This window comes from Coenobita brevimanus, chromosome 24 (assembly GCF_032717465.1).
Source record: "Coenobita brevimanus isolate Jiangsu-jjx chromosome 24, ASM3271746v2, whole genome shotgun sequence".
NCBI lineage: Eukaryota > Metazoa > Arthropoda > Malacostraca > Decapoda > Coenobitidae > Coenobita > Coenobita brevimanus.
Window position 1 is genome coordinate 18,034,198 of NC_136977.1, and position 24,338 is coordinate 18,058,535.

General features: G+C 50.4%; 1 protein-coding gene across 1 annotated transcript in view; it reads left to right on the forward strand.

The window, feature by feature from the left end:
* LOC145393504 (protein fem-1 homolog C) overlaps positions 1–4,190 on the forward strand; it is a 436,136-nt gene extending 431,946 nt beyond the window's left edge. The window contains exon 6 of the mRNA XM_080267632.1: positions 1,228–4,190. Coding sequence (XP_080123758.1) covers positions 1,228–2,311 — 1,084 coding nt within the window. The 3' untranslated portion in view covers positions 2,312–4,190. The remainder of the gene's footprint in view (positions 1–1,227) is intronic.
* Positions 4,191–24,338: the final 20,148 nt, after the last annotated feature.

The window sequence follows — 24,338 nt, forward strand, 5'->3', positions numbered from 1 at the left end:
GAAGAAGAAGGAGACTTGAATGTGTTAGTGTTGTGATGAGGAGCAGTAGATTGAGATAGTTTGGGCTAGTTGAGAGGATGGAATATGACAGCTAGACACAGAAGGTAAGGGATATGAACAGCAAAGTTAGGGTTGCGAGGGGCAGATTAAGAAAGACTTAGGACGAGGTCATAGAGTGCGACCTCATGGTTAATGGTCTAAATAGGGGGGGTTGCTGTAGATTGAGCAATGTGAAGAGCTGCCATTAGGTGACCAAGGTCGACACGTGCAGGCATATTGGACCCTTTATAGTCGAATGAACAGTGTGTTACTGTTAACACTGGAGTACTATACGTGATACATTAAAACATGCACCTTTTTTTTTTTTTTTAATATTGTGTGCCACTTAAATATGGGCAGAAATTTAACAAACAGGTATAGGTATTGTTTAGGCACTCTGAGATATGTAAAAGCAAGTTTGAAATTTTTTCACATTCCCAGAAAGTACAAAATGATCACACAATTTGAGGTAAACTTTCAATGTGTCAGGTGTTTGCTGCAATTTGTGCTTGCTAGTGTATTACACAATACTATCTACTACTACTACTGCCAGACGCCATAATCCCGTAAGGGGTGGCCACTTGACTTTGAGTTACTTATTTTACAGGGAGGGGCACTAACCCTCCACCAACCCACTTGTTGACGTGTAGGGAGCACGTATGGGTTGGTTATATGGTTACCACCCAGCGTTGTAAATGGTTTCTTGGCTTACAGGAAACCATTTGGCTTGTCACTCAATGTAAAGCCACCTGTGAAGGAAAGAAAAGCAATAAGAAGTGACAGGAAAGATGGGAGAAATAGGACGAGAATGTAGTTTAATTTTAGTGTATTTTCATTAATGAACCTACATATTTATGGTTAGCTATTTATTGTCATCACCATCATTGTGAAGAAGGCACAGTATGCCAGAATGAAGGTGGATGGTGGATGAGTGTGTGTGAAAGCAAGATGTGGTAGTTGACGAGGCTGGAGAACTGACAGAAGATGAAGTTTGTTATGTATGTAAAGAGGAGCTTATACCCAATAGTAACATATTGTCACATACTGTACATTAAATACTATGGTATGGTGATATGATTTAAGTTTATAATTCACCAGCCATTCATGCTGAACTTTGCTTCCAGTTGCTTCATATTTGCCTGTTTTTAATCAGTATTATAAAGAAATTAAAATATGTTAATATTTCAGGTATGAAAATGGAGTCATGGTTTTCCCCAAGCCTGTACAACAATCTCCCATTGCTGCTTACGAAAATTCCATAGAAGTAATGACAGCTCATCAGTTGGAGGAGATTATCTCAGATCCAGATGAAATGAGAATGCAAGCCCTCCTTGTGAGAGAAAGAATCCTTGGTCCAGCTCACCCAGACACCAGTTACTACATTCGCTACCGAGGTGCTGTGTATGCCGACACTGGCAATTTTGATCGTTGTATAACTCTATGGATGTATGCCCTGGACATGCAGCAAAAGATTCTTGAACCCCTCAGCCCTATGACACAAAGCTCTTTTGTGTCCTTCGCTGAACTTTTCTCCTTCATGATGAGTGAAGCTAAGAACCGAGGCAGAAGAGTGCCAGTAGTGAACTTCTGTGACATGATGCGGGTATTTGAAAAGTGTTTGAGGGAAGTTGAGGTAGGCATGTTTCAACTCAATAAAGGAGTTACAGGATACAGTGGTATGTTGGCCAATGGAGGAGAGAGAGACACTACATATTTCCACCGTACACTTGTGATAACTATGCACCTGGTATGTTTACTAACAAAACTAGGTCCAGGCCTAACTCCCCTTCAGCGACACACTATGAGAAAAGCTGTATATCACTTGGTGCGCTTGGAGCCACGAGGGTCAGGGGGAGTGACACCTCTTCACTTAGCCTGCTCCCGTGATTCGTCTGCGACTGTTGGCAGATTTCCCATATGTACCTTTCCTAGTGCTGAGGTTGTAAATTTATTGCTGGAAGTTGGAGCAGATCCATGTGCCACTGACAATCAAGGCAACACTCCACTCCACACCCTAGCTAGCAACAAACAATGCCGCCGGGATCTGCTACTATCACTTCTAAGTGCTGGTGCTCATTTGGATACTCTTAATAAATCTGGCCAGAGTTTTGCTTCAATACGAGCCTCTCGAGGACAGCGAATCCATCAGCTAATCAATCCTCTGCAAAACATTTCCTTACAGTGCCTGGCTGCTGCCACTTTGCGTAGGCATGGACTTCCTTACCATACAGTCCTGCATCCTCGCCTCACACAGTTTGTAGACCAGCACTGATCCCACTTGTAATTAGGACAGCTACATATCTCACTCCATGTATGTATATATTTATATATATATAAATAGGTACTAAGATATGTACATTTTTACTTGATCATAATCTTTACATTTGAGTAAAGGCATGTGTAGCCATGATTGATTGGGTGATGTGTGACAACATCTCCTAGTGGCATTATACCATAAGTGACCCAGCATGTGTCCATGATGTATTGGATGACCTCCTCCAGGCTTTCATTCTGCTTAGAGGCCTCACTCTCACTTGTGTGCTAAAATGATCTTACACAGTTTTTTAAAACTGGTTTCTAATTAGTTTAAAATAATTTTCATTTTTGTTCTTCCTCTGCCCTTTTATCACAATTATTTTTGCCATATTGCACACAATCCACAAATTGATTGTTGAGGCTTGAGGAAGAGTGATAGCATTGGTGACTGTCTTCAGCTTCCATGGCAGTGAGAACAAGAAACAAATACTATACTTTTAGAGTGCATCAGGTGCTATGATGTCTTAAGATTTGAGTTGGTTAACTGAGCATTAATGTGTACATTATGATGGTATAAGAATATTTGGATGCCTGTTCACTGTATCAGGTACAAATAACATGAGGTGGAATAAAGTTACAGATTTGGCAAAGCATCAAAGTAACTTGAGCATTCCCTACTGACTACAGCATGAATACTTTAGGAATGTATTTACCAGTGAACTAATGTACAGTAATACATGCGAAGTGAATATTCATGAGTGAAGTCTATTTGAGTGCTAATGTAACCCTTGATGATCTGTGCTGAAAGTCAAAAAATCATGCTCTGGTATTTGTTTGACAAAGTTTTAATAAAGTATCTTGGTGTGACTTTTGTTTTAAGTGTGTGAGGAAGAGTAAAGTTATAAATACTTCTTTATGTGTGTTCAGGATTAATGTTCACTGTATTAGCATTGAATTTATAATGTGTCAAGAATGTCAAGAGTGGCCTTCATTTAAGAATACTGAATTCATGTTTCTCACATTGTTGGTTTATCTGTGATACAGTTTTACTTTTTTGTCTCATTGCTCCATTCTTTAGGTGTAGAAGTGACAATACTGCATGAGGAACAGTTTCAAGTGAATTCAGTCCATTAAAATGTTTGGCCATGATGACTGGTGTTTAAGGCATATTTATTATTAGGAACTGTTGACTTTTCAGTTTGAAATTCATCACAAAAAGTTCACTACTGATGTCTTCATGAGATGATACTTTTCCTTTAGATACTTATGAGTTATTCACTTTAGTCTAAGAAATTACCAAGCAGTTTCTAACAAAAAATTATCCCTCATGAGATGTGGTACTGCATTTTGATTTGATATTCATGCTTCAGTGTATTTCAGTGAAGACTGCTGATTTGTTTGATCACAGTACCACTATGGAACTTTTCTTCATTAAATGTTTTTTAAAGAATAAATGTGTGTGTGTGTGTATCTCTCTCTCTCCTGGCAAATGTCACGTAGGGCCATCTAGTGAGAGACCCTGAACCTCTTCAGCAGGAGTTCATTATAGCATTCCACATTATATTAACCATTAGTGCAGGGGCGTACCTAGAGATTTGGGGACCCGGGGGGCTAGATTCTCTACGGGGCCCCTAGGTTCTCTGCGGGGCCCCTCCTGGAGGGGGGCCTTGCAAAGATCCTAGCCCCCCTAATTCTAAAAACTTATCTCATATCTCAGCCGGGATTGTCGGGATGATAAATTTACATATTTTTAAATAATAAAAAAGCTTATAAATTTTTAAGGATTTTTTGGGCCCCCCTCCACTGGGGGCCCAGGGGGCAGTTTCAAACAGCCCCCTCCCCCCCCACCACCCTCTCAGGTACGCCACTGCATTAGTGCTGTTGTACGGATAACTATGGCCAAGTAAAGCAGTTTTTAATTTTTAATGAAGTACCTGAACATCCTATCACTCATTAAAGTTTATATATCTCCACACAACCAATCCATGGGCAGTTCCAAGGGTTGTGACTACTAACCAGGCAATATATCTGGTTTATCACAGACTGAAATACAGTACAGTACTGTACTGAACATTTCTGGAATGCATACTGGCAATTATATATCCCACACAGACATGACAAGAACCATCCTTGGCTAACAAACATAACTTCATTGGCTAGTGGTAGATGGTAGCATCCATTATTCAGTCACTTAATTTGTGCCTACATCCTTCACCGTCATCAATTCTTTTTGTGTCTGCAGTCCTCTCTTCATGTTTCTCCCAATTTTTCATGGCACTTTTATTACTCTTCTTTCCACTTCAGGTTGCTTTGCAATGAGTGACACACCTATTGGTTTCCTGTAACGGAGGAAACAATTTAGAATGCTGGGTGGTAACAGTATAACCAAATAATTGGGTGCTGTGAGGCCTTCCCTGGTGCCCCTTTGCAAATGCAGCATCCATCTAAGGACCAAACCTTCACACTTTTCCCAGTGCTTTGCTATGGCAAGGCACTGTCTGCTGCAGATGAACAACCATTCATCATATGTTACAGGCTTGGAGGGGCAGTTGCTTGCTGGCTGTTGGTGGGGTCTGCTCACCCAGATAGACCAGGGGTACTCAACGACTTCGTTGGCTGAGAGAACGAGGGTGCCAAACTCTTTTATTTCTCCCACACTGATATGATTCACAAGATCCTCAACAGACAAAACATTACTTTGTTGGCTGCAAGAAAGGGTGCCAAACTCTTTTATTTTCCCAGCACAGATATGGCACAAATTCATCCTTGGTTGAAAACATGATTTTGTTGGGTGAGAGAAAGACGGTGCCAAACTCTGACTTTGGAAAATGATATGGACAATAGCTTGAAATTAATCCTAGATCAACCTCTGCAGTCTGTTTTTTATGCTGCTTTGATCTGTCAACACTAAAGCTTGCAGCCTCGGGCAATTGCTTGATCACCTATGTCAAAGTTATTCCTTCTCTCCAGTGCACATAAATTATTTGGCAAGCACATCAGGTGGGTCATATAGATATCACTGTGCATCTCTACAACTTCACTGCTGTGAAGTTGAAAAGTTTCAACACAAACCAAATGCAAGCACATGATAGAGGTAGACTGCATGACAATGCTGATCTTATGCTTGCGATGTGTCAGGGAGAACAGGTGGGTATTGTCAGGCACGAAAGGATTGAACTTGCTGGTGAATCTCTTGAGTGTGTGGAAGAGTTTTGTTATTTGGGAGACATATGTGCTGGAGGTGGGGTTGGAGCTAGCTTTATGGCTAGAGTGTGAACTGGTTGGAAGAAGTTCAGGGAGCTGTTGTCTCTCCTGACACTGGGAGGGCTCTCCTTCCATGCTAAGGGATGTTTGTATGCAGCATGTGTTAGGAGTCTAATGTTGTATGTTAGTGAGACCTGGGCAGTAGTGGAAGAGGATATTTGCAGGCTCAAACATACAGAAACGATGTTTAGGTGGATGTGCAGTGCGTTCCTGAGTGTGCAGTCTGGGGGAGCTAGGTTTTTGGTATAAGAGTTGAGGGGTAGGAATGGAATTGGAATGTATCGGTGTTGTGATAAGGAGAGGTAGATTGAAATTGTTTGGGCATGTGGAGAGGATGATAATTGGGTGCAGAAAGCAAGAAACGTTAATGTTAGGGGTAGGGTTGCCAAAGGTAGGCCGAAAAAGACCTGGGACAGGGACAATGAGTGTGACCTCAGGGATAGGGGACTGAATAGGGAAGCTGCCAGAGATCGAGTAGTATGGAGAGCCACCATTAGGTGACCAAGGCCGACTTGCGCAAGCCTGTTGGAACCTTCAAAAAGGAAACAAAACGATATTCCTTAAAACTGAGTCTACAGAGGAAGCAGATTCAAGGTGTCTGGGTGGTGGTGGTTGATGGTGGTGTCTGGATGGTGATAGTGGGATCTGGGTGGTGATGGTGATGATGATGGTGTCTGAATAGTAATGTGTTTATAAAAAGACCTTTTTTTATCAAGAGAAGGTACCAAAGGCTATAAACCTGCGAAGTCATTTTCTCCATAGAAAATTCAACAAAATTCAACCAAGGTCAAGATTTACTCATTTTGAGATGTGTGGACACATTGTTTAAAAGACTGGAGATCATTGGCAGAGTCAAATGCAGATTTAGGACGAGATTTCCCAAGTTGCCTGGTAGGTATGGAGATACCTCTCTTGGTTTAGTTGGGGGCACAGTGGCTCAGTGGTAGAGCATCAAGCTCGTAATCGGGGGATTGTAAGTTCGAGCATCGTCCAGGACTGCCGTGCCGGTGTCGTATGCACCGAGTAACTTATGCTGGAAGTAACCGTTTCGCTCAGTGCGCATGCGCCGAGTGGCCGTTTAGCTTCGATTTTGAAAGTATCCGCATGTTATCTCAAATTTTGTGCCATTTATCAACAACATTGTATGAAATACATGTGTCAGGAAGATAGTTGGATGTCTTATCGACCTGTAGGTAACTATAGGCCGAGATATGGACATACGTAAATATAGATATATGTGTATGTTACAGGCAGATTGTGAAATTAGTCATTTCGTGAATTAAGATTAGCTTATTTTAGGTTTATTTAGGTTAGGATGATCTAGAATAAGGTTAGGTTAGGTTTGGTTAGGTTAGGTTAATTTAGACTTAACAGAGAAGGGAACGGTAACTTCCAGCATAAACTCACTCCGTGCATATGACACCGGGAATGGTAGTGCGCTCCTGTAATCTAACGGGGCTACATGAACCAATACACGGCCTAGTTCAGGGGAATGCCATTTCTCCCGTTTCTCTTGGTTTAATGGAAAGGTACTGTTATGCTGGTGTTTTTAAGGCGACTTCTCGTCCTAAAAACACTAGCGATTGAAGCGGGGTCCTCTTTCTAGACCGAAAGTAAAGCACCAACAAAGGAACAGGACATACAAACCAGGCAGTACACCTTAACACATCTAATACCTTAATTCTAACCGTTACAATACAACACAGGGTGATATTTGAGATACAGGGGAACAGGGACACAGAGTTAATTAACATTCAGCACCACAAAATATAGTTACACTCAGTACACACTACAATGCTCATACAGGGATATCTTGAATTATATATGGTATTGTCTATGTGTCACTTTTAGGCAGGATATAGCCTACACTGAACTGATCACAAAAGGGATAAACAAGATTGGGAGTCTGTAGGGGAAATATTACTATAAATAAGATAGGGTGCGAATAGCGACACTTGACACAGTCACCTGGTCACGGCGTAAAATGCCCGCCGAGACCGCCACAGGACCTCCCACCACACCACCCCCCACACCACCGCCGAGCCGCCACCCCACCACCACCCCAGGAGGACACACAGGTGAGGCTAGTGATCTCGGGCAAGAGGGTCATCGGGACATCCCGGCCCTGAGCCCCTATTCCCCGCAAGTGCCCCAACCCCAGGCGTTCAGACAACCTGAACTACTGTGCGGGCGGGGTAGTGACCGTCAGACCAGGGGTGGGACTGAAAAGAGGTCAGTTCCAAGTAACACCGTCTTGACGGTTTTGCTACACCCTCTAGGGCAGGAAGAGGCCCAAGGGGGCCAAGGCTACGGCCTTAAAAGAGAAATAGACACAGGCTACGGCCTGACAAAAAAAAAGTGTGTAAAGGGGAAGGTGACTCCAGGCTCCGGCCTTAACACGCTGAGGAGAGAGAGTTGCCTGTGTGCATCCCTCTCCAGTTGTACTTTGGCTACGGCCAGAATACGGTCCAGGGTAGAGAGACCCTGCTACCGTACGTGTAGCGATACCCAATTACGGAAGCGGCGACTCGGGGCCGGCCTCTCGCCGGAGCAGACGGGTGATCCCGTTTCTCCGTTAGTCGATTCCCGTACGGGCAGACACTCAGTTACGACTGGGGCACGTACCAGGGTGGAGAATTCCCTGACGGTAGGATCTGTCCGTATTGGAGAGAGTGCGGCCCTCGTGCCCCTCACTCCGGCTTGTTCCCTACTGCGGGAGGAACACCACGCTGACGGCCGCTTGCCTTGGCGAAAGGGCGACCCCGATCACCCTACTGGTGTCCCTCACACGCCGGACAAGTTCACGGCACCAGCCAAAGTCCGTACTAGGGGAAGTGGAGCCCCACCTCAGCCCAATGAACACACTCAGGGAACCACGAAGAGCGTGAGTCTCCCTCAAGCCTCTTTCCCTCCGGGGAGCCCTTCGTCGCCATCCAGGCTTCTTGGCCAAGCGGAGGCGTTAGAGTGGTGGCAAGGCCCGATTGCGGAGTTACCGCCCACACCCGGACGCTCCTTAGCACTGTTGGAGCCCTACAGGAGTCGCTGCCGCAGCCCAGCCCTGACGGCGCCTCTCCCCCTGAGCACCTGCAGACCCCGGACGCCCAGGCCTCCCACCACGGTCCCCGACGACGGCGACCTAGGCTCTCTCACGCCCCGGCAGAAGAAGAAGCAGGCCCGAATCCTCCGCCTGTTCGGTCCTAGTCCCGAGGGCCCCCGATCAGGTCGAGGGCCCCAGACTACGAGGCCTCCCTGCACCCCACCAGCGCGGCCCTAGGAAGGAGCCGCCCCTCAGGTCGAGGCCCTAAACAAGGGAGCCTCCCTGACAGTAAGTACTAGTGACCCAACTACCCAAGAAACACGGGTAGAACAGTGATAGTGACAAGTGACCCCTAATACAGTGACAGTGATCCAATGCACAGTGGCAGTGACTAATAAAAGTTATGTTAAACAGTGATATCGTAGTAAGTCTTGCTTGACATTAAACAGTTCAGTTCCCCCTCTCAGAAAGGAAGCGGGGAGTTTTCTGTGGAGTCGAAGGTACGTGTGTGAGTGAGCCGTAAGGCTAGTGAAGTGTTCCCCTGCGACTAGGTGACCGTGTCGGATGTCGCCACACGCACCCTACCTTTATTATAGTATCATATCCCCCACAGACTCCCGATCACAGTGAATGTAAGTGAAACTCCCCCGTTTATTATTATCCACCAGTGACACGACAAATGTTCTCGATTGACCATCGCAGTGAAGTGATATCTCTCTTCAATAACAGTAACCCATATCCCTGACTGCCCTGTGCCCTGTGCAAAAGTAGATTGGATCCAGTTATAAGTGTATTATTGTATCTCTGTGTTATTGTGTATCAAATATTGTGTATGTAGCACTGTAAGGGAGAGAATTTAAGCAATAGATGTGATTCGGTGTACTGTCTCTTTTTATGCCCTGTTCCTTTGTTAGTGCATTACATCCGGTCTAGCCAAAGGACCCCGTCCCAGTGCTCGTGTTTTTACGACGAGAAGTCGCCTTAAAAACACAGCATTACACTGGTGGCAAGCGGTGGTCCTAGATCCGAGTAACGCACGGAGGAACGCGAAAGGGAACTTACAATGGCAGCTAAACCGCACATCCAATTGCCGAGGTTCAACCCGGACCAGTGTGACATAAACATATATTTGGACATGGTCAAACCCCTCCTAGACATAGGGTTTGACTCTGACAGAGAAAAGATCGCTGTCACTCTACCTAACTTGGGTAAAATAATCACTAGTGTCGCACCAAAAGTCGTCCCAGAACTGTCATGGGACCAATTCTCACAAATAGTGAGACAGGCTTTCACGCCATCCATAGGCCGAGTTGTCGCTCTTTCTCAACTCGACGCCCTCACCTACGACGGGAACCTGGATGACACATTCACCCGGGCTAGGCGCCTCGTCAGCGCCGCCTATCCCGAGGCACCACCCAATGCCCGGGATATCCATACATTCAACGCACTGTTGAGAATCCTCCCCAGCGTAGTCAGGGAGCATTTCTCAATCTACGACCCCTCAGGGGACGTGGAAAATGACCTACAACTCGTCCGACGTCTGCTCGCCGCCCACCCCACACCACAGCCACTCCACGCGGTGACACGTTTTCCTACAAGGCAACAACCCCCTTCCAAACCTAAACTGCCGCCACATCAGCCAGCTACTGAGCCGCCCACAGTCCCTAGAGCTTACCCCCAAAAGAAGCGCTCAAACCCGAGGGAACAAGGACACCTCATCACCATTAACCCCTGGGAATTCACGGCTTGCAGCCGCACCTGCCCTCTACACGACATTAGGGAACAGCTCAAAGCTAGCAGGCGCAGAGGTTCTCCACAAGGGCGCAAGAAAGTACCCTCCTTAGACGACGATGCCCAGGAAGACGACACACCAACGCACACCCTCTCGGGAACAGACGACGACGACCAAGAGGACACCACTCCACAGCAAATGGATTTTTAGGCCCGCCCCCGCACCTCCCCATGGTGGTGGGGGCCAACTCACACAACTACAGACCCCCTGTTTACAACAAAATCTGGCTAAACGGGGTCAAGGCACGTTTACTAGTGGATACGGGAGCAGCCAGATCGTGCCTCTACTCCCATTTCTACTCCCGCCACATGGGTGCATTCGGCCCCCTCTTCCCCACCTCAGCCAACTTTGTCGACGCAGGGGACGGCCCCCTGCCTATCCGTGGGGAAACTCGGGCCCTCCAAACCCACACCCATCAGCAAATATCCACTAGCCACCCATTTATCATATTCGACTCAACATGCAGTCAATACGATGGATATTTAGGGCTGGACCTCCTACAGAAATTACATGCCACCATTGACTGCCACCAACGCCGCCTCCACTTCCATCCAGCCCACCACAACCAACCAGCAGTGAGGACTAAGGAAGAAAAAAAGAAAAAACAACAACGAAGGCTCGCCAAAAACTCACACCCCCACACACTACCATCAGACACTCAACTGTCCCATACCACAGACACACCTACACCCTACCCAGCCCCTCACACCACTAGACTCCCATCCCCACCACCAACCACTCATCATCTACATCCCTCCCCATCTTTTCCAGCCACTGTCGCCTCCTCTATCACCATTCCACCACATCATGAAGCTTGGGTAAAACTTAACAAACCTTCCCATACCTTCGTCCTCTTCTCACCGTCCATCCCCACCGCACCACTCTCCTCCTGTCTAGTAAGCCCTACCTTCCTTCCCCCACATGCCCAAGAAATCCGTGTCGCTAACCTCGCTACCACACCACTAACCTTACCAAGAGGACTCATCATCGGCGACACTGAAGAAGCCGAACCATGCCAAACACCGCCCCCAGACCCGCCCACCCTACCCACCCTACCAACACACCTATCCCCAGCCCAAACCAACAGCCTCCGACAACTCCTCCTGGATTTCCAAGATCTATTCTCCTCAGGCCCGACTGACCTTGGCCATACCACCTATCCCAGCCATGAGATACACACAACAGGACCTCCAATTCGCCAACCATCACGACGGAAAAATCCTAAGCAACGAGAGGAAGAAGACCGGCAGGTCCAGGACATGTTAGATGCCGGTGTGATCTCCAACTCTACTAGCCCATGGTCCTCTCCGGTGGTACTCGTTAGAAAAAAGGACGGGACAATGCGCTTTTGCGTTGATTACCGCCGAGTAAATGATGTCACAGTCAAAGACGCCACTCCCCTGCCACGTATCGACGACTCCCTAGATTCCTTACATGGCTCAACATGGTTCTCCACCTTGGATCTACAGTCGGGGTACTGGCAAGTCCCTGTGCATCCCAACGACAAACACAAAACCGCCTTCTCCACATCCAACGGCAAACATTACGAGTTCAATGTCCTCCCTTTCGGACTCTGCAACGCTCCTGCCACATTCTCCCGTTTAATGGAGTCAGTCCTTAGCGGTCTAACCTGGGAGACTTGCTTAGCATATCTCGACGACGTCATTGTTTTCAGTCGTACATGGGCCGACCACCTTCACCGCCTTAAGCAAGTGTTCCACCGCATACGCCAAGCAGGACTTAAACTGAAACCTACGAAATGTGTGTTAGCAGAGAGATCAGTTTCCTTCTTAGGGCATCTAATTAATGCAGAAGGCATCTCACCAGACCCAGAGAAACTTCGAGCCATCGCAGACATCCCACTCCCCCGCGACGTGCACGAAGTCAGAGCATTTCTGGGGTTGACATCATATTACAGGCGATTCGCCAAAGGATTCGCTGACATCGCAAAACCCCTCCACGAACTAACAAAAAAGGGCGAACCCTTTCTATGGACGGACACAAGACAAACAGCCTTCACCACCCTCAAAGCAAAACTAACCACCTCGCCAGTAGTCACGTTCCCAGACTACAATCTTCCCTTCCGCCTCTACACCGATGTGTCCCTCGTCGCCATAGGAGCTGTCCTTGCCCAGGTACAAAATGGCAAGGAACACATCATCGCCTGTGCCAATCGTACCCTTAACACGGCAGAGCGGAACTATGCGGCCACAAAACGTGAGTGCCTAGGGATCATCTGGTCCCTCGAGTACTTCAAATCCTACATCTCGGGCACCCACGTAGTAGTCATCACCGATCATCAATCCTAACAATGGCTACGACAGTCTAATACAAATAACGCCCAACTAATACACTGGCGGGAAACCCTCGAAGAATACGACTTCGAAATTGCATACCGACCAGGCAAGCTGCACACCAACGCTGATGCCCTATCCCGCCTCCCAATCAACACCATCAAAGAAGAACCCGACCTGGTTAAAATGTGGTTTGACAAACAACGCCCCACTTGGATTCCACAGACCACATTTAACAAACTCCACCCGCATGACGAACATCTTTTTGACCCAAACGGATACATTGTCCTCAGCCCAGCCACGGCCCACGACACCATGCTCCACCTCCATGCCCACAACGGCATCCACCTAGGAACTAAAAAGCTACTGCAAATATTCAACGATATGTACTGGACTCCCAACCCATCTACCATCGCAAAGAAGATCATACAATCATGCCGAGCATGCGCACTGGGCAAAGATATCACCCGAACACCAGGCCCTACAGGAAAAGTCACAGCACAAAAACCGTGGCAACTTCTCTCCCTAGACGTCGTCGGCCTCCTCACACCAAAGTCCGGCTATAAGTACATAATTACCTTCGTGGATGTGTACTCTAAATTCATCATCGCCTGTCCAGCCAAGGACCACACAGCACCGTCAATCGCCGACGCCCTAACCCGACATGTTTTCCCTTATTTTGGGATTCCCCAGGCCATCCATTCGGACAATGCCCCTGAATTTACGGGGAAAATATGGGAAGAACTGGCCAACATCTTTGGATACAGCATCTCCCACTCATCTCCCTACTGGCCCCAAGGCAACAGCGTATGCGAAAGAAGCCACCGTTCCCTGATGAACCAAGTCCGCACGCGCATTACGCAAACAGGAAATGAAGACTGGCCTGCACACGTTAAGATCCAATGCACAGTGGCAGTGACTAATAAAAGTTATGTTAAACAGTGATATCGTAGTAAGTCGTGCTTGAACATTAAACAGTTCAGTTCCCCCTCTCAGAAAGGAAGCGGGGAGTTTTCTGTGGAGTCGAAGGTATGTGTGTGAGTGAGCCGAAAGGCTAGTGAAGTGTTCCCCTGTGACTAGGTGACCGTGTCGGATGTCGCCACACGCACCCTACCTTTATTATAGTATCATATCCCCCACAGACTCCCGATCACAGTGAATGTAAGTGAAACTCCCCCGTTTATTATTATCCACCAGTGACACGACAAATGTTCTCGATTGACCATCGCAGTGAAGTGATATCTCTCTTCAATAACAGTAACCCATATCCCTGACTGCCCTGTGCCCTGTGCAAAAGTAGATTGGATCCAGTTATAAGTGTATTATTGTATCTGTGTTATTGTGTATCAAATATTGTGTATGTAGCACTGTAAGGGAGAGAATTTAAGCAATAGATGTGATTCGGTGTACTGTCTCTTTTTATGCCCTGTTCCTTTGTTAGTGCATTACATCCGGTCTAGCCAAAGGACCCCGTCCCAGTGCTCGTGTTTTTACGACGAGAAGTCGCCTTAAAAACACAGCATTACACGGCGACACTCACACTCAGGCCTTTGAGGCTTTGACCGGCCCACGCACCATAGCCTTATGCGTTCACAGAAAGTTCTTATATTGGGGGGACTTGGATAATTACTCTAAGATTCATTCTCTGTCCTGCCGACACTGGATTCCTTTGGACTATTGGTAACTGCACTGTTCTTCACTTAGTCACTGTTCACTGTTCTTTTCCTCGATTTGTTCTCGATACAAGGGGCGTCACTATTTACCTGTATCTCCTGGGTAATGTTCACTCCATGACAAGGGCGTGAGGGTAGAGCCCTAGGGGGACCCGGCCTGCAGAGGGTAAGGGATTACCCGCAGGGGAGTCACTGCCCGGGTCACACTCGTCGTTGGGGTGCAGGGAGACCCTCCTGTCTGGGGGCCTCAACCTGAGAGGTGGCCCTCGAGTTGGGGCCTCGTCGGTGTGGTGCAGGGAGGCCCTCCTGTCTAGGGGCCTCGACCTGGGAGGTGGCCCCCGAGTTGGGGCCTCGTCGGCGTGGTGCAGGGAGGCTCTCCTGTCTGGGAGCCTCGACCTGAGAGGTGGCCCTCGGGACTGGGGCCGAACAGCTGGAGCAGTCGGGCCTGTCGTCTCTGGCTCCGTGGAGTGAGGGAGCCGGGATCGCCTTCGTCGGGAGCCGGTGGGTCTGGCCTGGGTGTCCTGGGACTGCGGGTGCCTAGGGGGAGAGGCGCTGACAGGGCTGGGCTGCGGCAGCTTCTTCGGGACTCGGGCAGGAACAAGGATCTCCCAGGCGTGGGAGGTAGGTCCGATATCGGGCCTTGCCACCACTCTAGTGTCACCTCCGGGGCTATATTCCCGGGTGGTGACGAAGGGCTCCCACAGGGGGAAGAGGCTGGAGAAGGACTCACGTCACTCGTGTCCTCTCTGGTACGTCCTGAGGCCGGAACCTTGGGTTGCCTTACCCTGGTACGTACGTTGGCTGTGGCCGTGAGCTTACCCGGCGTACAAGGAGCAACTGAAGGGCGTACAGGGCCGCTCCTTCCCCGCCACGTATAGGGACTGTCGGCGCGGTGTTGCTCCCGTAGTAGGGGACAAGCTGGAGTGAGGGGCACAGAGGCCACACTCTCTTCAGTACGTACTGAGGCTATCTTCAGGGGCTTCTCTACCCTGGTATGTGCCACGGCCAAAGCCGGATGCCTACCCATCTTACAGAGAGCAACTGAAGGGCATACAGGGCCGCTCCTTCCCCGCCACGTATAGGGACCGTCAGCGCAGTGTTGCTCCCGTAGTAGGGAAAAGCTACACATACGATAGCAGGGGCTCTTTACCCTGGTATGTACTCTGGCCGTAGCCGGGAGCTGATCTTTCTGACCAGAAGCAACTGAAGGGCGTACAGGGCCGCTCCTTCCCCGCCACGTATAGGGACCGTCGGCGCGGTGTTGCTCCTGTAGGAGAGAACAGCAGGAGAGGGATGCACTGAGGCAACTCTCTCTCCTGGGTGTACTAAGGCTGGAGCCTTGGGTCGCCTTACCCTCGTACACTTTATTAGGCCGTAGCCTTGGGCCTCCTGCCCTAGAGGGTGTAACAATTGCTGTCAATACGGTGTTACTTGGGACTGAAGCTAGTTCAGTCCCACCCCTTTTCTGACGACGGTTGTTCCACCCGCAAGGTAGTTGCCTTTCCCCGGTCACCTGGTGTTGGGGCAGTTGAGGGGAACAAGGGCCAAGGACCGTAGTGTCCTGGTGACCCTCTTGATTGGGGTCACTAACCTCACCGTTGTGTCCTCCTGGGGTGGTGGTGCGGTGGTGGCCCGGTGGTGGGGTGGGGGGTGGTGAGGTAGGAGGTCTGGCGGCGGGCACGGCTGGCATTTTACCACCCTCCGCGTTGTAAAAGTCACGACCCCGTGACTGGAGTTCGTAGGTGGTGGAGGTGGATGTCTGGTGGGCCGGGGTGAGGTGTTGGAGGAGGCTGACCCAGTGGGTGGTGAAGGTGTTAGGCTCCTGATGGGGGTTGAGAGTGAGCCGGAGGGAGGATGGATGGTCGGTCCAGCGTAGGAGTCGGAGAAGGTGGTGGGTCTCTCGGATTCTGGCATGTGGGCGGTCGTGGAGTAGCCAGTGTACTCTCGACACTTTCATGTCAGGGAATGGTGCCTGGTGAGGAGATGAAAGCTGAATGCTGGAGAGTGACGGGAGATTGGTGGTTTTATGGGGGATGGTTCGGTGGGAGGAGCATTGTACCTTGGGGAATTGGGACCTGGGAAGTTTTCATCATGCTTGGTGGAGGGGGAGGGTTATGGGGGAGGTGTTTGGGGTGGGGGGGGTACGTGATGGTGGTGGGATGGGCATGCAATGGGCGGTGGTGTTGGGGTGTATCTCTAGGGTGGGCGTGAGAGGCGTCCTGATCTGGTGGTGGAGGTAGTGAGGGTTGGTGTGGGTGGTGAGGGTGGTTGTGCACGTGGTTGTGGTGAGGGCGTGCGGCTGTTAGGGGGGGAGGCGAGTGGGGATGCGGTATGGCACGTATAATGAGAATGGTCAAGGGGGAGGGGGGTGGTGGGAGTGCAGGTGATAGGGTGGTGAGTGGTGAGGTCTGCGGAGGTGGTGGCTTTGGGCGGTGGTGGTGATGTGGGCGGTGGGGGCAGTGTGGGTCAGGAGGTGGTGGGTGGACAGGTGGTAGGGTGGCGGTCTCGGGCGGTGGTGGTGGTGTAGGCGGTGGTGGTGGTGTGTCAGGGGGTGGGCTGGTTGTCGGTGAGGTGGAGGGTGGGGGTGAGAAGGAGCAGGAGTAGGAGTCTGGGGGGTAATTCTCAGAAAGGTCGGTATGGACAGGTGTGCGGGAAGAGGTGCAGGTCGGGCGGGGCAGGGGTGGTCAGTGTTGGGTGGGTGGAAGGGTCGCACGTGGCGATTTCGGTATGTGCGGTGTTGTCCCTGTTGATCGATGATGACATGGTATGGGTTGGGTACTCGAATAATTTTGAAGGGGCCATTAAATCGGGGGGAGGTTTTGGAGGGGGCGGGCAGGTGTGCAACGACTACGGACTGACCAGGTTTGTATGGGTGGGAGTGATTCGTGTCGGGTGCCAGGTCTTGTTGAGTGTGTAGGTGGTGGAGGCGGCGTTTGAGGTGGTGGAGAGGGTTGGCAGTGGAGGGTGGGGTGGGTGGCTGTAGGTGGTGGTGGAGTGGTAGGAGTAGTGGAGATTCCCCGAAAACTCTTTCATGTGGAGTTATCCCGTCTTCTCGTGGGCATGTGTTCAAACCCCATTGGATAATTTTGACGTGGGCAGGCCAGTCCTCGTTCCTTGTTTGCATAATGCGTGTGCGGACCTGGTTCATGAGGGAGTGATGGCTCCTCTCGCAGATGCTGTTACCTTGGGGCCAGTAGGGGGATGAGTGGGAGATGTGGTATCCAAATATGTTTGCCAGTTCATCCCAGACCTTGCCAGTAAATTCTGGGGCATTATCTGAGTGCAGTGCTTGGGGAATACCAAAATACGGGAAGACATGGTGGGTGAGGGCGTCGGCGACTGATACTGCACGATGATCTTTGGCGGGGCATGCGATGATGAACTTTGAATACACATCCACGAAAGTGATTATGTATTTGTACCCTGCTTTGGGTGTGAGGGGGCCGACGACGTCTGAGGAAAGTAGTTGCCAGGGTTTCTGCGCTGTTGATTTTCCTGAAGGGCCAGGTGTACGGGCGATGTCCTTTCCTAAAGCACTGGCTTGGCAGGATTGTATGATGTTCTTGGCAATGGTGGATGGGTTAGGTGTCCAGTACATGTCGGTAAAGACTTGTAGGAGTTTTTTAGTTCCCAGTTGGATGCCGTTATGGGCGTGGAGGTGTAGCATAGTGTCGTGGGCAGTGGTGGGGCTTAGGACGATGTGTCCATTGGGATTGAACAGGTGCTCGCCGTGTGGGTGGAGTTTAGCGAATGTGTTCGGTGGGATCCAGGTAGGGCGTTGTTTGTTGTGCCACATTTGGGTTAGGTCTGACCCTGTTGAGATTGCATTGATTGGTAGACGGGACAGGGCGTTGGCGTTTGTGTGGAGTTTGCCTGGTTGGTATGAGATCTCGAAATCATACTCCTCGAGTGTTTCTCACCATCGTATGAGTTGTGCGTTGGTGGTGTTTGACTGACGTAACCATTGTAGGGATTGGTGGTCCGTAATGACCATCACATGGGTGCCTGAGATGTAGGAGCGGAAGTAATCGAGGGACCAGATGATTCCCAGGCACTCTCGTTTGGTGGCCGCATAGTTTCTTTCTGCGGCTGGCACAGGCGATGATATGTTCGCGGCCGTTTTGCACTTGTGCAAGGACAGCCCCTATGGCGATGAGTGATACGTTGGTATACAGGCGGAATGGGAGGTTGTAATCTGGGAAAGCGACGACGGGGGCAGAGGTTAGCTTGGACTTGAGGGTGGTGAATGCAGTTTTTCTTGGTTCGGTCCATTCGAATGGCTCGTCTTTTTTTGTTAGGTCATGTAGGGGTTTGGCAATAGTTGTAAATCCTTTGACGAACCGCCTGTAGTATGACGTTAGGCCTAGGAAGGTTCTAGTTTCGTGTACATCACGAGGTAGGGGAATGTCGGCGATCGCACGTAGTTTTTCTGGGTCAGGGGAGATGCCTTCAGCGTTAATGAGATGTCCAAGGAAAGAGACTGATCTCTTGGCCAAGACGCACTTTGTCGGTTTCAGTTTGAGCCCTGCCTGGCGGATACGGTGGAAAAATTGTTTGAGGTGGTGGAGGTGGTCGGCCCAGGTATGACTGAAAACGATGACGTCATCTAGGTACGCCAAACAAGTCTCCCAGGTTAGCCCGCTGAGAACTGACTCCATCAGGCAGGAGAATGTGGCAGGGGCATTGCATAGTCCGAAGGGAAGAACGTTGAACTCATAATGCTTCCCGTTCAATGTTGAGAAGGCAGTTTTGTGCTTGTCGTCAGGGTGTACAGGGACTTGCCAATAGCCTGATTGCAGGTCTAGGGTAGAGAACCAGGTCGACCCATGTAGGGAGTCAAGTGAATCGTCGATCCTGGGTAGGGGCGTAGCGTCTTTGATAGTAACGTCGTTGACTCTGCGGTAATCGATGCAAAAGCGCATAGTCCCGTCTTTCTTTCGCACGAGTACAACAGGTGAGGACCATGGGCTAGTGGAGTTGGAGATAACGCCGGCATCGAGCATATCCTGGACCTGCCGGTCTTCTTCTGCCCGTTGTTTTGGATTTTTTCATCATGATGGTTGGCGAATTGGAGGTCCGGTCGTGTGTATCTCGTGGCTGAGATAGGTTGTGTGGCCAAGGTCGGTTGGGCCGGAGGAGAATAGGTCCTGCAAGTCCAGGAGGAGTTGTCAGAGGCTGTTGGTTTGGGAAGGGGATAGATGTGATGGTAGGTCGGGGAGAGTGGGATGGTCTGGGGGTGGTGCTTGGCATGGTTCTGCTTCTTCCGTGTCGCCAATGATGAGTCCTCGTGGTAGGGTTAGTGGGGTTGTGGCGAGGTTAGCGATACGGATTTCATGGGCATGTGGGGGGAGGAAGGTGGGGCATACTACACAGGAGGAGAGTGGTCCAGTGGGTATGGATGGTGAGAAGAGGACGGAGGTACCTGAAGGTCTGTTATGTTTTACCCAAGCTTCGTGGTGGGGTGGAATGGTGATTGAGGAGGTGATAGTGGCAGGAAAAGATGGGGAGGGGTCCAGACGATGTGTAGTGGGGGGGGTGATGGAGGGGGATGAAGTGAGGCGTTAAGTGAGGTTGGGTTGGGGTCAGATGTACAGGTGGGTTGGGGCAGGTGAGTGTTTGGGGGTTGTGTGTGTCTGCGTGGTGTGGGGGGGGGGGTGTTCTTCTTTTTTCTTCTACCAGATTTTTTTCTCTTGTTAACTGATGCTTGGTTGGGGCAGGCTGGACTGAAGTGGAGGCGGCGCTGATGGCAGTCAATGGTGGCGTGGAGTTTTTGGAGGAGGTCCAGCCCAAGATATCCATCATATTGATTACATGTCGAATCGAATATGATGAATGGGTGGTTGGTGGATACTCGTTGGTGAGTGTTGGTTTGAAGGGCCTGTGTTTTCCCACAGATAGGCAGGGGGCCATCCCCCGCATTGACGAGGTTGGCTGAAGTGGGGAGAAGGGGGCCGAAGGCAGAGGTGTGGCGGGAGTAGAAGTGGGAGTAGAGGCACGATCTGGCTGCTCCCGTATCTACCAGCAATCGTACCTTGACCCCGTTCAGCCAAATCTTGTTGTAGACTGGGGGTCTGTAGCTGTGTGAGGTGGCCCCCGCCACCGTGGGGAGGTGCAGGGGCGGGCCTAAAAATCCATCTGCTGAGGTTGGGTGTGGTCGTCGTGTTCGTCGTCGTCTGGTCCCGGGTAGAGTATTGGAGGTGCGTCGTCTTCTAGGGCGTCGTCGTCTAAGAAGGAGACTTTCTTGTGCCCCTGGTGAAAGTTTCTGTGCCTGCTTGCCTTGAGCTGTTCTCTTATGTCATGCAGGGGGCATGTGCGACTGCAGGCCATGAACTCCCAAGGATTAATGGTAATCAGGTTGCCTTGTTCCTTGGGGTTGGGGCGTTTTTTCTGCGGGTAAGCCCTGGGCACAGTAGGAGTCGGCTCTGTAGGTGGCTGATGAGGCGGCGGCTTAGGTTTGGGTGGAGGGTTGTGGTTCGTCAGGAATCTTGTCACCGCGTGGAGTGGTTGTGGTATGGGACGGGCGGCGAGGAGACGTCTGACGAGTTGCAGTCCTGGTCCATGTCCCCTGAGGGATCATAGATCGAGAAGTGCTCCCTGACTGTGCTAGGGAGAATCCTCAGCAGGTCATTAAATGTGTGTATATCTCGGGCATTTGTAGTTGCCTCGGGACAAGTGGCGCTGACGAGGCGCCGAGCCTGGATGAATGTGTCGTCTAGGTTACCGTCGTAGGTGAGGGCGTTGAGTTGAGAGAGGGCGACAACTCTGCCTATTGATGGCATGAAAGCCTGTCTCACAATTTGTGAGAATTGGTCCCATGTCAGTTCTGGGACGATTTTTGGTGCAACAGTGGCAATTATTTTTCCCAGGTTAGGCAATGTGACTGCAATTTTTTCTCTGTCCGAGTCGAACCCTATGTCTAGGAGGGGTTTGACCATATCTAAATATACTTCAATGTCACATTGGTCCGGGTTGAATCTCGGCAATTGGATGTGCAGTTTGGCTGCCACTGTGCAAGTTTCCTTTTATCATTCCTCCGTGCTTTTACTCGGATCCAGAACCACCGCTTGCCACCAGTGTTATGCTGGTGTTTTTAAGGCGACTTCTCGTCCTAAAAACACTAGCGACTGAAGCGGGGTCCTCTTTCTAGACCGGAAGTAAAGCACCAACAAAGGAACAGGACATACAAACCAGGCAGTACACCTTAACACATCTAATACCTTAATTCTAACCGTTACAATACAACAAAGAGTGATATTTGAGATACAGGGGAACAGGGACACAGAGTTAACATTCAGCACCACAAAATATAGTTACACTCAGTACACACTACAATGCTCATACAGGGATATCTTGAATTATATATGGTATTGTCTATGTGTCACTTTTAGGCAGGATATACACTGAACTGATCACAAAGGGGATAAACAAGATTGGGAGTCTGTACGGGAAATATTACTATAAATAAGATAGGGTGCGAATAGCGACACTTGACACAGTCACCTGGTCACGGCGACACTCACACTCAGGCTTTTGATCGGCTCGTGCACCCTAGCCTTATGCGTTCACAGAAAGTTCTTTTATTTGGGGGACTTGGATAATTACTCTAAGTTTCATTCTCTGTCCTGCCGACACTGGGTTCCTTTGGACTATTGGTAACTGCACTGTTCTTCACTTAGTCACTGTTCACTGTTCTTTTCCCTGATTTGTTCTCGACACAAGGGGCGTCGCTATTAACCTGTATCTCCTGGGTAATGTTCACTCTGTGACAAGGGCGTGAGGGTAGAGCCCTAGGGGTACCCGGCCTGCAGAGGGCAAGGGATTACCCGCAGGGGAGTCACTGCCCAGGTCACACTCGTCGGTGGGGTGCAGGGAGGCCCTTCCGTCTGGGGGCCTCAACCTGAGAGAAGGCCCTAGAGTTGGGGCCTCGTCGGTGTAATGCAGGGAGGCCTTCCTGTCTGGGGGCCTCGACCTGGGAGGTGGCCCTCGAGTTGGGGCCTCGTCGGCGTGGTGCAGGGAGGCCCTCCTGTCTAGGGGCCTCAACCTGAGAGGTGGCCCTCGGGACTGGGGCCGAACAGCTGGAGCAGTCGGGCCTGTTGTCTCTGGCTCCGTGGAGTGAGGGAGCCGGAATCGCCTTCGTTGGGAACCGGTGGGTCTGGCCTGGGTGTCCTGGGACTGCGGGCGCCTAGGGAGAGAGGCGCCGACAGGGCTGGGCTGCGGCAGCTTCTCCTTTGGGACTTGGGCAGGAACAAGGATCTCCCAGGCGTGGGAGGTAGGTCCGATATCGGGCCTTGCCACCACTCTAGTGTCACCTCCGGGGCTATATTCCCGGGTGGTGACGAAGGGCTCCCACAGGGGGAAGAGGCTGGATAAGGACTCACGTCACTCGTGTCCTCTCTGGTACGTCCTGAGGCTGGAGCCTTGGGTCGCCTTACCCTGGTACGTACGTTGGCTGTGGCCGAGAGCTTACCCAGTTTACAAGGAGCAACTGAAGGGCGTACAGGGCCGCTCCTTCCCCGCCACGTATAGGGACCGTCAGTGCGGTGTTGCTCCTGTAGTAGGGGACAAGCCGGAGTGAGGGGCACAGAGGCCACACTCTCTCCAGTACGTACTGAGGCTATCTTCAGGGGCTTCTCTACCCTGGTACATGCCACGGCCAGAGCCGGATGCCTACCCGTCTTACAGAGAGCAACTGAAGGGTGTACAGGGCCGCTCCTTCCCCGCCACGTATAGGGACCGTCAGCACGGTGTTGCTCCCGTAGTAGGGAAAAGCTACAAGTATGATAGCACGGGCTCTTTACCCTGGTACATACTCTGGCCGTAGCCGGGAGCTGATCATTCCGGCCAGAAGCAACTGAAGGGCGTACAGGGCCGCTCCTTCCCCGCCACGTATAGGGACCGTCGGCGCTGTGTTGCTCCTGTAGGAGAGAACAGCAGGAGAAAAAGGATGCACTGGGGCAACTCTCTCTCCTGGGTGTACTAAGGCCGGAGCCTTGGGTCGCCTTACCCTCGTACACTTTATTAGGCCATAGCCTTGGGCCTCCTGCCCTTGGGCCTCCTGCCCTAGAGGGTGTAACAATTGCCGTCAATCCGGTGTTACTTGGGACTGAAGCTAGTTCAGTCCCACCCCTTTTCTGACGACGGTTGTTCCACCCGCAAGGTAGTTGCCTTTCCCCGGTCACCTGGTGTTGGAGCAGTTGCGGGGAACAAGGGCCCAGGACCGTAGTGTCCTGGTGACCCTCTTGATTGTGGTCACTAACCCCACCGTTGTGTCCTCCTGGGGTGGTGGTGCGGTGGCGGCCCGGTGGTGGGGTGGGGGGTGGTGAGGTGGAAGGTCCGGTGGCGGGCACGGCGGGCATTTTAGGTACTGCTTGTTGGGATGAAGAGGTTAATAGCAGTGGGGGAAAAGAGGAAGAAGTGGCTAGAGTGGATAGAGGACAGGGGTTCGGTTTAAAATAAATGAATATATTGAGAGCAAGAGGCGAATAGAGAGACTAGTGAAGAGGAAAATGAAGGAGGTACAGTATCCGAGGGACGCCTCACCTCCTCTGCCTCCTCCTGAAGACCCAGCAAACCACCCTCCACATAACCTATGCGCCACACTTATAAATATATATATATATATATATATATATATATATATATATATATATTGTAATGCTAGGTGTAAATAGGCTCGACTTCTCGTTCCTAAAACACCTAACATGGAGCGGGGTCCTCTTTCGAGACCGGAGCTTAGTGCAATTAAGAGAGGCAGGACACAAAAACTCTAGGCAATAACCTTTACACGTATATTACCACAATCAGACACAGGACAAATCAGCAGATATTACAACATAATGTATAGCAATATAAAACCCTTATCTAGGATATGTGTATCTCGCAGGATACTTGCTTATCTGATATTAATGCCAACCAATCAAACCTAGTGTATCTGGATACAGTGAACATGGGCGCGCTCGTGAGGCGCGGGGAGTGAGTCTCAC